This window comes from Danio aesculapii, chromosome 2 (assembly GCF_903798145.1).
Source record: "Danio aesculapii chromosome 2, fDanAes4.1, whole genome shotgun sequence".
In the NCBI taxonomy this organism is placed as follows: Eukaryota; Metazoa; Chordata; class Actinopteri; order Cypriniformes; family Danionidae; genus Danio; species Danio aesculapii.
In genome coordinates, this window is record NC_079436.1 from 53,134,462 (window position 1) to 53,148,105 (window position 13,644).

Here is a 13,644-nt window from a genome sequence, read left to right on the forward strand (position 1 = left end):
AGGGTTTATTGTTCAGAGTCCCATGAATTCCACTCAGCTGTGAAACATCGCTATTTTAATTTATGACGATGAGAAATGAAACAAATGTGCACCCACATTAATTTTGACACCCACAGACATCGTCAATTGACGATTGTCAAATTTTGTAAAAATCAATCTATTGAATCAATCGATCTATTAAAAAAGCATTGGCTAGAATTATGCATTACAGGCTTAAATTATAGAGAGAAATAACAGATAAACCAAGACTGCAGTCAGATCATGAAGCAGATCAATGTTGATCTTTCTTTCGAGGTATCAGTGCAGAAATGAACAAAACAATAGGCCTAATACAAAATATAATAGGATTAAAATATGAAAGAAATGATCAGATGGTAATTTCAGTCAATTTTCCGAACAGATAAAATTTTAGCATGCTTTTACTTTTGTATTTGACATGAAACACATTTACCGGTAGGAATGACATCCCGCTCCTTTTCATAATTGACTCTTCATATAGTCATCCATTCGGCTATTACATATGCATAATACACTGTGCTATAGCCTGATTGGTTAGTTCGTTGGATCATATTGCCTTCCGCTCCAGAGTTTGTTTCAACCAGGCTGAGAACACCTCATTCAGGCGATCTCAGACCAACTGTTTTGCTGCGGATCAGAGCGCGATCGCTGGATTCACATATGCCAAATGGACCAAGCTAATGGGGCAAACGTGCCAGGTTCCAAAACAAACGTCTAGGTGTGAAAGCACTCTTACACACTTTTTAAAGGCACAGTACATAACTTACAGCACTAGAGGGCGTGTATTCATAACCAACAAGGGCATATTTTACTTACCTGTCTCACTATGAAGTGTAAGAATATGAATATGCAAAAAATTATTAAAATGGTAAAATACTCTGAGAACTGATTATTATTAGTAAAATATGTAGCAATTGATTTGAATAATTTTGTCTCTGTTGCTAATTGTAGTCTTTAATATTATTGTAATATGCAAGTAATAGAGCTTCTAATGTAGATTACAGCACAGATTTGTTTTGTGTCTTAATTTTTTTAATTAAAATTTCATTTTATATATTTTTTTAAATCACAAATCCACATTTTGTTTAAGAACTCAGTTAAAAAAAATAGAAAGTGCTTTTTAAGTACCAAAACCAATGTATTAATTTATATTTAGTGTATATATTTAACCCCAATAATATGTTGTTTATCATATTTTACCTCTTCCCAACAAGAAAACCAGCAACTATCAAGAATGCATAATAACATGCTGTCATGGATTTGCAGCTAAAAAATGTCATTATAATGGAAGTCAATGGGGCAAACACAGCCACCAACATAACATAAGGGTAGTCAAACTAAATAATGCACAACGGTTAATGGATTCATTATTAATTAACATTTAATTTAAATATATAAAATAAATATATATTTATTCACTTGAACTACATTAAGTGCATCAACTTAAACTAAATAAAAATTTTACATTTAACAATAGAAATGGGCTAAAATGACATATATAGCTACCAACATATCTACCGAATGGTGAAATGTTTTTAAGGGTAAACGTAATATTAAACCCAGTAACTACACTTGAAATTGCTTGTCCTAAATCCCGCCATAAATCACAGCACAAAAGCAGTCAGCCTTACTTTAGTCCTGTAATTGTTGATTGCTTTGTTCTGAACGAGCAAGACTTGTTCTTGATTGGCTAAATATAATGGCCTTCAGCCTGTATTATCAGAGCAGATGTTTCTCACTCTGTCTCAGAGTCCAGATATTAATCTTCCTTTACCTGCTCGCCTCATCAGCTCTGTTCAGGTCTCTGTCGGGCAGAGAGTCCTCCCAGTCCAATATAGAGCTGATCAGCTTCCCTCTGCACAGAACACACACACATATAAGCATCCATGCATTTTTGGGACATCACTCAAAGTTATCCACTGTATTCTCAAAAAAAAATCAGCACATTAACTGTTAGGATCCTGATCAGTTTAAATCATTTCTGCCATGTTCTGACTAGTCACAAAAAAGTTGTTTTGCTATAAATAAGGGTTATTACTGTAGAATAAGTAGATAAATTAAACCATATTTAAAATGGTTAAAATAAAACAAAATACAAACCTAAAATTAAATGAATTCTGAATTATTTGGCAAAGAAACATCTAATTGTTATTAATTTTAGGTACTAAATTACATATTACGTGTCTGTATATAAATATAAATATATAAATATTCATAAAATATAATGTATACACTTCCAGTCAAAAGTTTGGGGTCAGTTTATTTTAAATTATTTGAATAAAATTATTCTATTCATCAAGGCGACATTTATTAAATGCAAAAAACTTTTTTAGTAAATATTTGTTTATTACTTATTGTATGTAGTTTAAAATGAAATTATTACTCCAGTCATTATTGCTTTTATTACTATTAATAATAATAATAATAATAATAATAATAATAATAATAATGAATATTAGAATGATTTCTAAAGGATCATGTGACTGAAGACTGGAGTAACGAAGCTGAAAATTCATCTTTAAAATCACTGGAATAAATTATTAAATTAAATGATAAACTACTTTTGTACAGTTCTTTTATAGTGCAATAACATTTCACAATTTTTACTGTATTTTTGATCAAATAAATGCAGCCTTGGTTTTAAGCAGGAGAAGCTTATTTTAAAGCATTTAATAATCCTACTGACCCCAAACTTTTGAACAGTAGTGTATATGTACACATTATTGATGTGCGGATCAGCAGAAATGTCACCTGAATCTGCAGCTTCATACTAATCATCCATCCGCCGGCACATATAATTATATATATAGCTAATCTGCGCTTCTCTGATAGTGAAAGAATACGCTTAACGTAAATTGTTTTAAATGAACATTTATTTATAAAAACAAAAACGGTGCCACTTCAGCCTAAATGACAGCTACAGTGTGTTAGGACACACAAGATGTTTCATATTTGAGGTACCTGTCTAGTGGCTTTCATATACATACAGTGCTTCACAGCCATTGCATATTACATCCCCAGCACTTGATTCATCCTCGTAAACCACGTCGCTAAAACACTCCCACACGGCACTTTTCTTTCTTTCCTTTTGTTTTGTTTTGAATTTTTGGATCAGTTTCACCTTCATTTCTGCTTTAACAAATGGACCTCCACCGCGCGCAAATTTAAACTTTTTTTTTTTTCAATTAATGAGCAAATTAGGGCCCGTTTGCTTGATTAAACATACATTAAAAACACATTCATATTTTACATGAATATCTTAAAAAAAATACAAAGCAAAAATCATTAATAATTCATCTCGTCCACCCGCGACCCACCTGCAATTAATCATAATGTATTCTGTCCGACTCGCAGATTATCCACAGTGTCTGCAGATATAACCGCCATATATATATATATATATATATATATATATATATATATATATATATAATAGGTGGGCATAGATTAATTTTTTAAATCTAGATTAAAATGGCTCATTCAAATTCTGTCGAAGGCATTCAGAATATGTGTGCTACCCAAATAATAAGTCTTTGAGAACGGGTTTCTCGAGCCAGGTGACGCATTAGACCAGGGGCTCATCTCCTGTTTCCAAAATGCATCACAAACTGCTTGAGAAACTGTTCTACTATGATAATTGGTGATGAAAATAAATGATGTTCAATAAGATGTACTTGTGTTTACTAACTGTTTATTCAGTTAAATATGAATTATGAACTGTAGGCCTACATAAGCTCCAAACAGGGATTTCATACTTGCTTTTGATGTAGGTAAATACAGAAAATGTTGCTTCTCAATGCCAAGTTCACAGAGCCCTGACGGTGTGTCAAACATTGCATGTTTACATGGGCAACAATACTTTAACACGATTTTAATATGATTAAAACAATACTCTGATTAGGAGTTTACCATGTAAACAGTGATTTTTATTACCTTAATGCGACTAAAGTCATAACTGAACTGAACAAAAATGGAATTAAGACATGTGGAGTATGCAGATATTAGTGGCATTACTGAAGTAAACACTGCAAGCAAATTATTACCGTCATGTAGGACTTTTCGCCATATTTTCCGACAAGATCCAAGACACAGGCGGCTGTCAGTAAAGGACCGCACACAAAACAAGTGCGCGCACACACACACACACACACCGCGAAATGCGGAAGGTTTCTTTTCTTTTCATTTGCCGTGCGTTGTTACATTCCATAATAATGATACAGAAGGGCACTTTGTTTGTCAGACGGCTCACCGGTCAGGTATACATCCGCGCTAATGTAATAGACCCAGCTCCCAGCCCAACTTTGAGAATAGATTTTTTAGAGAACTTAGAGAACGGCGATTTTTTTTTTATCGCGCGATAAGAGTCTCGCGTTAACGCAGCCATTAACGCCGATAACGGCCCGGCACTAATATATATATATATATATATATATATATATATATATATATATATATATATATATATATATATATTAGGCTCGGCCAGTAATATGGTATACCGAGGGATCGAAAAATAGCAACGTGTCAGTTACAATAACGTTATACCATCATAAAAAACAAAGCACTTATATAGGAGACAAGTATTAAACATGATTTATTTAATGCCTAAAAACGCGTATGCATTCACGGGACAGTGTGGAGGAGAGAGGGAGAGGTGAGGTAAGATGGCGAGTTGCGCACAAAGTGACCTAATCTCGAAAAAGAACACAACCTCTGCAGTTTGGCAGTATTTCGGGTTTCGATCGTAGGAGAAGGGAGACATGGTAAATACGAACTAGAGGTCTGCATTCTCGCTGGACCCGACCAGATTTCTGGCGGAATAAATTTTCGAATAAAGCGCCGGAGTGGTCGGTAACTCTGGTGTAATTTGAACGGGAGCGGGTGGTCTAACAATATCGCTATCTAAAATATCTGTGTGGATGCTGTTTATGTGTGTGTGTGTGTGTGTGTGTGTGTGTGTGTGTGTGTGTGTGTGTGTGTGTGAATGAGAGAGAGAGCATGATGCTGTGTGTCGCTCGTTTGGTGCCGTCTATGTGTGTGTGTGAATGAGAGATGAGCGTGATGCTGTGCGCCACTGGCTTGGTGCTGTCTATGTGTGTGAATGAGAGAGCATGGTGCTGTGCGTCTGTGTGTGTGTGTGTGTGTTTATACAGCTTGTTATAGGCTGTCTGGACTCTGTATCATCTAGCTGGGTGGTTTTTGGTTTTGCTCCTCTGTTTACGAACACATCATCTCTACATAATTTACCTGAGCATTAAATTATGAATAAGTATACATTTCACATGTATTACATCTGCTAAAAAAAAAAAGTCACCTGCAGGATCGTAGTCCTCTGGAGCGCATGACGTCGCAGTATCTACCGGTTGGCTTCAGTCCCATCACTCCGATCACAGTGTCCCGAACGTATTGCCTGAAACAGCCCGAGGGCACAAGTGCTTATCTCAGTGACAGTGACAGAAGCGGCACGCGACCCGCGGCCACTCTTGATGAAGATCTGTGTGTGTGTGATCAATAACCCAGCATTCACACGGGTGTTATCTGTCAGACGCAGAGCTATGATGCACATACACAATCAATACGCCACCTATTCAATGTCAAACACACTAGAAAAATAAACCGGAATCAATGCGCTTTGGAGAGTGTGCAAATGTGTGCAGCTTAAGGGCCAAGCGTCAAAGACCTTTCTGTTCTTTATTTACACACATTTCTCTGTCCAGACTTGGGGAAATTATGGATTTGGTAGACATGATGGAGGATTTATTGTGTTTACTTGACACAAATGAACAGTTTTAAAGAACTTTTCAGATTTGAAAGGCACAGTATGTCTTTTTGGCCACTAGAGGGCGTGTATTCACAACAAACAGAGGCAAATTTTGAAAACTCTGTGACAGTGTGGAATCATGGGAGTTGTGGTCTTCATTACATTCTTAGGGACTCCTGAATAAATGTTGATAATGAGCTACACATGTTTCTGTCCAGACTTGGAGAAATTATAGATTTGTTGGATATGCTGCAGGATTTATTGTGCTTACTCGACACAAATGAACAGTTTTAAAGAACTTTTCAGATTTGAAAGGCACAGTATGTCTTTTTGGCCACTGGAGGGCATGTATTCACAACAAACAAAGGCAAATTTTGATAACTCTGTGACAGAGTGTGGAATCATGGGAGTTGTGGTCTTCATTACATCCTTAGGGACTCCTGAATAAATGTTGATAATGAGCTACACAGGTTTCTGTCCAGACTTGGAGAAATTATAGATTTGTTGGATATGCTGCAGGATTTATAGTGCTTACTTGACACAATTGAACAGTTTTGAAGAACTTTTCAGATTTTAAAGGAGCAGTATGCAATGTTGGCCACTAGAGGGCGTGTATTCACAACAAACAAAGACGTATTTTAACTTGGCGTAGTTGTGCTGATTGTTTTTCTCTTGTCTGACCATGAACTGTGAGAATACGAAGTAAGTCAAAGGCGGCGGAGTTCCAGAACACAGCCATCGGTTGCGTAATCATCACAGCCTAATGGTAGCTCAGAACTAAAATGAACTCCTCTAAAAGTTCGCTTTGGTAAGCTGTTTCGAACGGCAAAAAACAAACTCAAAAAAGTACTTCGTTCTGGCTGGATTTTGTTTAATTAAGTGATTTCAGTTCTTTTTATGAATTTATTTGCAGTTTGAAGCCTTTAGCATGAATACACAGCACACACTCCATCTCACTAAATAAAAAAATAAAAAATAAAAAAAAAATAAAATAAAAAAATCGTTTATTTCTCTAAATTTTAACATTACTAAAAATATTTAGGACAATGCAAGAACACAAGTCAGCAAAATATATACACTGTCAGCGTAGCCATTAAGCTAAAATTTATATTAATAATAATAATAATAATAATAATAATAATAATAACAACAACAAACTAGAAAAATTTTGATAATTTATTAAAAAAAGTCCTTGCAGTCTCGAAAATAATATCAAATATTAATATTTTTCAAAGTATCGTATCGAACTAAGAATTTCCAGCATCGTGACGACACTAGTTCCTACTGTCTATTTGAAAAATAGTGTATACGAATAAAATAAGAACGAAAATACAGAATCATGGTGTTCAATTGAAGATTATTGCTGTGGCTTATTATTTATTGTTATGGATTGTTATTTATAATTTATTGTGATGGATTGTTTTTTTATAATTGATGTAGAGTCGAGTTACAACTGTATCGTATCGTATTATTTGCTTTGCTTATTAAATTGTAGATATTTACTTATTTTTGTATTTGTTGTGTTCGAAATAAAGTCTAAAAACAGTAAGTTTGTCAATGTTTGGCCCCATTTGCTCATACTGTGCATTTTCTCTGCCCCAGTAATGCATCCCCGGACATCTTCTGCTTGTAAATCAGTGTATGTGATTGTTTCTGACTGGATATGTACAGATGGACTTCATTAATAAATTCAGACAGATCGATTACATACTTGCCACACTTCTCACATTCTTCAACAAACATGTTTCCATGCAGCTCTGACAATCGATCCCTGGAACATACAGAGAGAAATAAACAAAGAATACAAGCATGAGAAATGAAGCAAATCCATAACAAGAGAAGAAAGTAAATGATGACACAATCAATATGCAATGTGCACAGTAATGTGCGCAAACATCTGTGGGTCTCATTCACAATCTAAATAGTTTATTATTTTATCATTCATGATTATATTTAATATATTGTAATATTTTCAGTTTAATTTTATATTCTTCTTGTATAATTTCTATTAAATTTATATTTTTGTTTTAGCTCTTTTAATACTTCCAAAACTGAGTATGAGTAAATGATGATGCAATCCTTTTTATACACTCACTGGCCACTTTATTAGGTACACCTTAATAGTTTCGGGTTACACCACCACTTTTTCCTTCAGAACTGCCTCAATCCTTTGTGGCATAGATTCAGCAAGGTACTGGAAATATTCCTCAGAGATTTTGGCATCACGCAGTTGCTGCAGATTTGTCGGCTGCACATTGATGATGCGAATCTCCCGTTCTACCACATCCCAAAGGTGCTCTATTGGATTGAGCTCTGGTGACTGGGGAGGCCATTTGAGTACAGTGAAGTCATTGTCATGTTCAAGAAACCAGTCTGAGATGATTCACGCTTTATGACATGATGTGTTCTCCTGCTGGAAGTAGCCATCAGAAGATGGGTACAGTGTGGTCATAAAGGGATGGACATGGTCAGCAACAAAACTCAAGCAAGCTGTGGGGTTGACACGATGCTCAATTAGTACACCACCATGACCAGCCTGAACCGTTGATACAAGGCAGGATGGATCCATGCTTTCATGATGTTGATGCTGATGCCAAAGTCTGACCCTACCATCCGAATGTCACAGCAGAAATTGAGACTCATTAGACCAGGCAACGTTTTTCCAATCTTCCATTGTCTAATTTTGGTGAGGCTGTGTGAATTGTAGCCTCAGTTTCCTGTTCTCATTTGACAGGAGTGGCACCCGGTGTGGTCTTCTCCTGCTGTAGCCCCTTCATCTCAAGGTTGGACGTGTTGTGTGTTCAGAGATGCTCTTCTGCATACCTCGGTTGTAACAAGTGGTTATCTGAGTTCCCGTTGCCTTTCTATCAGCTGAAACCAGTCTGGCCATTCTCCTCTGACATCAACAAGGCATTTGCGCCCACAGAACTGCCGCTCACTGGATATTTCCTCTTATTCAGACCATTCTCTGTAAACCCTAGAGATGGTTGCGCATGAAAATCCCAGTAGATCAGTAGTTGCTGAAATACTGAGACCAGCCAGTCTGGCACCAACAACCATGTCACGTTAAGTGTAAAAGATCACTTAAATTACCTTTCCTCTCCATTCTGATGCTTGGTTTGAACTGCAGCAGATTGTCTTGACCGTGTCTACATGCCTAAATGCATTGAACTGCTGCCATATGATTAGCTGATTAGAAATTTGCGTAACAAGCAGTTAGACAGATGTACCTAATAAAGTGGCTATGAGGGTATAATTTGTATCACATACATATATATTTTATATATAAACTTTTTATCAAATGTATGCATGCATGTGTGCATTTATTTAGACATGATAAATATAAACAGAACACGCACATATTTTATGCCAAAACAAACTTTTTTATTTTGGTTGCTATTCATCTTGGGCCAGCGCATTTTTTTTTCTTCAGATAATATAATAATATTTTGATTGTTCTAATTTAATTTTAGTTTTAATTATTGTAGTATTTCAACTTATACTAATGAAAATTACAAAAGGACCCTTTTCATATTTTGTGTTTCTCAGCAGAAGAAGTCATCATAGTTGGGTAAACTTAGAGCGATGTGAATGGGAAAAAACAATGATGGTGTTATCAAGACTTTCAGAAAAAGGTTAAATAAAAAGTGTGAAACTGATAATGGCAGTCAGAAAAGAGAACAACACCAAATTCACTGTCCTTGCCCCCATTGACCTTACATTAGAAACATCTCACATGAGCAAGTAATTTGTTGTGAAGATGATATAAGACACAGTATAGATTTATAAATGTACATACAATAAAAAAAATAATAATAAGATAAATAATAAGATTTAAGGACTTGTGATGCTATTAAATGCCTCATAACCATCTTGTGAAAAAGACCATGCTAAAGTTGAACTTTAAAAAGTACAGTTTGGATTTTAATAAAGTTTACTTCATATAAATGAGCAAAACTTAATGAATTATTTACAATTACAACACTAGATGACAGAGGGGTTTTAATTAGGCGCCCTTGAATGAAACTAGCAATTCATCATGTCAATATGCTGAATTCAACATTAGCCGCTTAAACTCGTCGGCCCAGAACAAGACGTGCTGATTACATTGGCATATGGGAGGGGAAAATTAGCAGAGCTAATCAACACGACACGTCAGACATCACACGCAGGACAGAGGTCAAAACTTTAATCAAACCGCTCTGAGAGATGAGGGAGCTGTCTATCAATCAGAAACATTTTTAGGAAACTATGGTTAGTCCAGAATAGAGCTGCACGACTTAATAGTAAGAGAAGAGTTAATAATGAGAAGATGAAATTATTATGGGAAGATTGAACAAAAAGTTGTGAATGATAGAAAAATTAAGAGCAATTTTGTGTACAAACCTGATTCCAAAAAAGTTGGGAAACTGTACAAATGAGTAAAAAAGAATTGCAATAATTTAGAAATCTCATAAACGTACGTTTTATTTAAAATAGAATATAGATAACATATAAAATGTTGAAAGTGAGACGTTGTAAAACTTCAAGCCAAATATTGGCTCATTTTAGATTTCACGACAGCTATACATTCCAAAAAAGTTTGGACAGGGAGGAATAAGAGGCTAGAAAAGTCAAATGTCCATATAAGGAACAGCTGGAGGACCAATTTTCCACTTATTAGGGTCAATTGGCAACATGATTGGGTATTAAAAAAAATTAAAATAAAAAAAGTCAGTGTGTAGGGTCTCTTAGGGTGCACTCAAACTATGCTATATGAAACTTGCCCCGGCGCGTTTCCTGGCTCGTTTGAGAAGTGTGAGTGCTCTGCATCGGGCTCAGGCGCGGTTCAGTTGGCCGGTCCTGGCTCGGTTGGATAAGGTGTGCCAGAGCGTGGTTCACTTGGGCTCAGTGCAAAATGAAGGAGGAAGTGTCTTGGAAGAAGGAAGTCTAGTGTTCTCTCCAAAGACTGCTGCCCCCACGACCCGCACTGGAAAAGCGGTAGAAAATGAATGACTGAATGGATTTCATATGGATTTTTTAAATCATTCTTACGGTTCAATGAACGCGAACTGTCATAGTTTATTAAAAACGCAAATCCCTCGCTGCACTACAGCTGCACCTTCAGCAAACCTCCTAATACCTGCAACACAAGGACTTTTATTTAGATTAGATTAGATTAGATTAAACTTTATTGTCATTACACATGTACAAGTACAAGGCAACGAAATGCAGTTTCGGTCTAACCAGCAGTGCAATAGCAGCAAGTGCAGGACATAGGTATAAGTTATAAAGTGCAGTTATAGAAAGACTATGGTAATAGTTACAGTTAGATGTACTGTGAACATTATATACAGGTTGTATTAGCTATGAATTATGGCAATTTATGAGCATCAAAAGTGGCTGTTCTGTTTGGCAAAAGATTTGACTGCGTTTCACTGCATCCTAAATGACTAAAACGACATAACTAAAGAAATCTCCACTGTGCTGAGCAAGAACGTTTCTCTTCTGTTAAACTGAACAGCGCATCATCGATGATGTAAGCGTGCTCAGGTTCGGAAGCAATGTGAGTGCTGGCCGTCGGGGGAGATGGGAGGGGGGGACAAGCATGCTTCGGCATGGTTCAAGGCAACTGTGCATAGTGCGAGTATGCCCTTAGAGGTCAAGATGGGCAGAAGATCAGCAATGTCCCCAATGCTGCACCAAAAAATTCAATTCATCTTTATTTCTGTAGCGCTTTTACAATGTAGATTGTGTCAAAGCAGCTTCACATAGAAGTTCTAGTAAATTGAAACAGTGTCAGTCCAGTTTTCAGAGTTGAAGTTCAGTTTAGTTCAGTGAAACCAGGCTCAGTTGGCCACGACCATTTCTCCTCTGGCCAAACATCTTGTGCAGAGCTGCAGTCTTGGCACCGGAGGCTGAAGAAAATAGTGAAGCAATATCAGAAAGGAGTTTCTCAGTGAAAAAAATGCAAAGAGTTTGAAGTTATCACCACCTGCAGTCCATAATATCATCCAAAGATTCAGAGAATCTGGAGTAATCTCTGTATGTAAGGGTCAAGGCTGGAAAACCATACTGGATGCCTTTGGGCCCTTGGACGGCACTGTATCACAAAAAAGGAATGCTACTATAATGGACATCACAATATGGGCTCAAGAAAACATTGTCGGTAACAATCCACCGAGCCATTCACAGTTACTGGCTAAAAGTCTGTAGATCAAAAAAGAAGCCATGCTTAAATATGATTCAGAAGTGCAGGCGTTTTCTCAGGGCCAAGGCTCATTTAAAAATGGACTGTGGCAAAGTGGAAAACTGTTCTGTGGCCAGACGAATCAAAATTTGAAGTTATTTTTGGAAAATTGGGACACCATGTCATCCAGACTAAAAAGGACAGAGACAACTCAAGTTGTTATCAGCGCTCAGTTCAGAAGCTTGCATGTCTGATGACCGAGGTATGCAGAAGAGCATCTCTGAACACACAACACGTCCAGCCTTGAGGCAGATGGGCTACAGCAGCAGAAGACCACACCGGGTGCCACTCCTGTCAGCTAAGAACAGGAAACTGAGGCTACAATTCACACAGGCTCACCAAAATTAGACAATCGAAAATTTAAAAAACTGGTTTGACTATTTCTGCTGTGACATTCGGATGGTAGGGTCAAAATTTGGCATCAACAACATGAAAGCATGGATCCATCCTGCCTTGTATCAACGATTTAGGCTGCTGCTGGTGGTGTAATGGTGTGGGGGATATTTTCTTGGCACACTTTGGGCTCATTAGTACCAATTGAGCATCGTGTCAACGCCACAGCCTACCTGAGTATTGTTGCTGACCATGTCCATCCCTATATGACCACAGTGTACCCATCTTCTGATGGCTACTTCACGCAGAATAACACAACATGTCATAAAGCGTGAATCAGACTGGTTTCTTGAACATGACAATGAGTTCACTGTACTCAAATGGCCTCCACGGCCACCAGATCTCAATCCAATAGAGCACTTTTGGGATGTGGTGGAACGGGAGATTCACATCATAGATGTGCAGCTGAAAAAATCTGCAGCAACTGCATAATGCTATCAAGTCAATATGAACCAAAATCTCTGAGGAATATTTCCAGTACCTTGTTGCCTAGTATCTATGCCACAAAGGATTAAGGCAGTTCTGAAGGTAAAAGGGGGTCCATCCCGGTACTAGTAAGGTGTACCTAATAAAGTGAGTGCATGTCTTTAAAATAATCTATGAAAAGGTGTACCAAATAAAGTTTGCGGTGAGTATGTTCTATACTGAATAAAATATGACAAATCTGGAACTTCCACATCATCGCATTCAGATTTTATTCACAATTTGCACACTGTTGCACAACTTTTTTGGAGTCGGGTTTGTACATTTATTGATTATAGTTGACCAGCACCACAGTTCAGAATACGTGATTTGTGGAGTCAAGTTGAACCAAAATAGTGTGAAAGTTGATCATCTGCATTTTTTTAAGGCCTGTGACTGTGAAAGCTTTCCAAGTCACTTTAAAACATCCAGTGATCAGAAATTATGCTTTATCTAATTAAGATTTAATTAATTTTTTTTTTTTTTACATATTCAATTTCCACATAAACACTGTTTGACCTTATGTTATACCTTGAAGCGCTGCTCTTTTTTTGTTTCTTTGCTGTAGTGTACTTTTCTACGCTTGTAATTTGCTTATATTTTATGCAGAAGCACTGCCCTACATAAATCACCCCAATAAATGTAAAATGATGAATTTGTTCCGAACAAAGCTGGCAAAATTGATTTCATATCACAGAAAAAACTAAATATCAAGGTTTTTTGTGATAACAAGAAGCCCTAGGACAATTCTTTCTCTGATATAGACTTACTAGTCATAATT

The 13,644-nt window shown here is 36.7% G+C and overlaps 1 protein-coding gene across 1 annotated transcript in view; it reads right to left on the reverse strand.

Moving 5' to 3' along the window:
* The window catches only part of sirt6 (sirtuin 6), a 63,270-nt gene that overhangs the window by 15,428 nt on the left and 34,198 nt on the right, over nucleotides 1-13,644 (reverse strand). The window contains exons 4-6 of the mRNA XM_056468364.1: nucleotides 7,491-7,550; nucleotides 5,333-5,428; nucleotides 1,793-1,873 (exon numbers count right to left, since the gene is read on the reverse strand). Of these exons, the coding sequence (XP_056324339.1) occupies nucleotides 1,793-1,873; nucleotides 5,333-5,428; nucleotides 7,491-7,550 (237 nt within the window). The remainder of the gene's footprint in view (nucleotides 1-1,792; nucleotides 1,874-5,332; nucleotides 5,429-7,490; nucleotides 7,551-13,644) is intronic.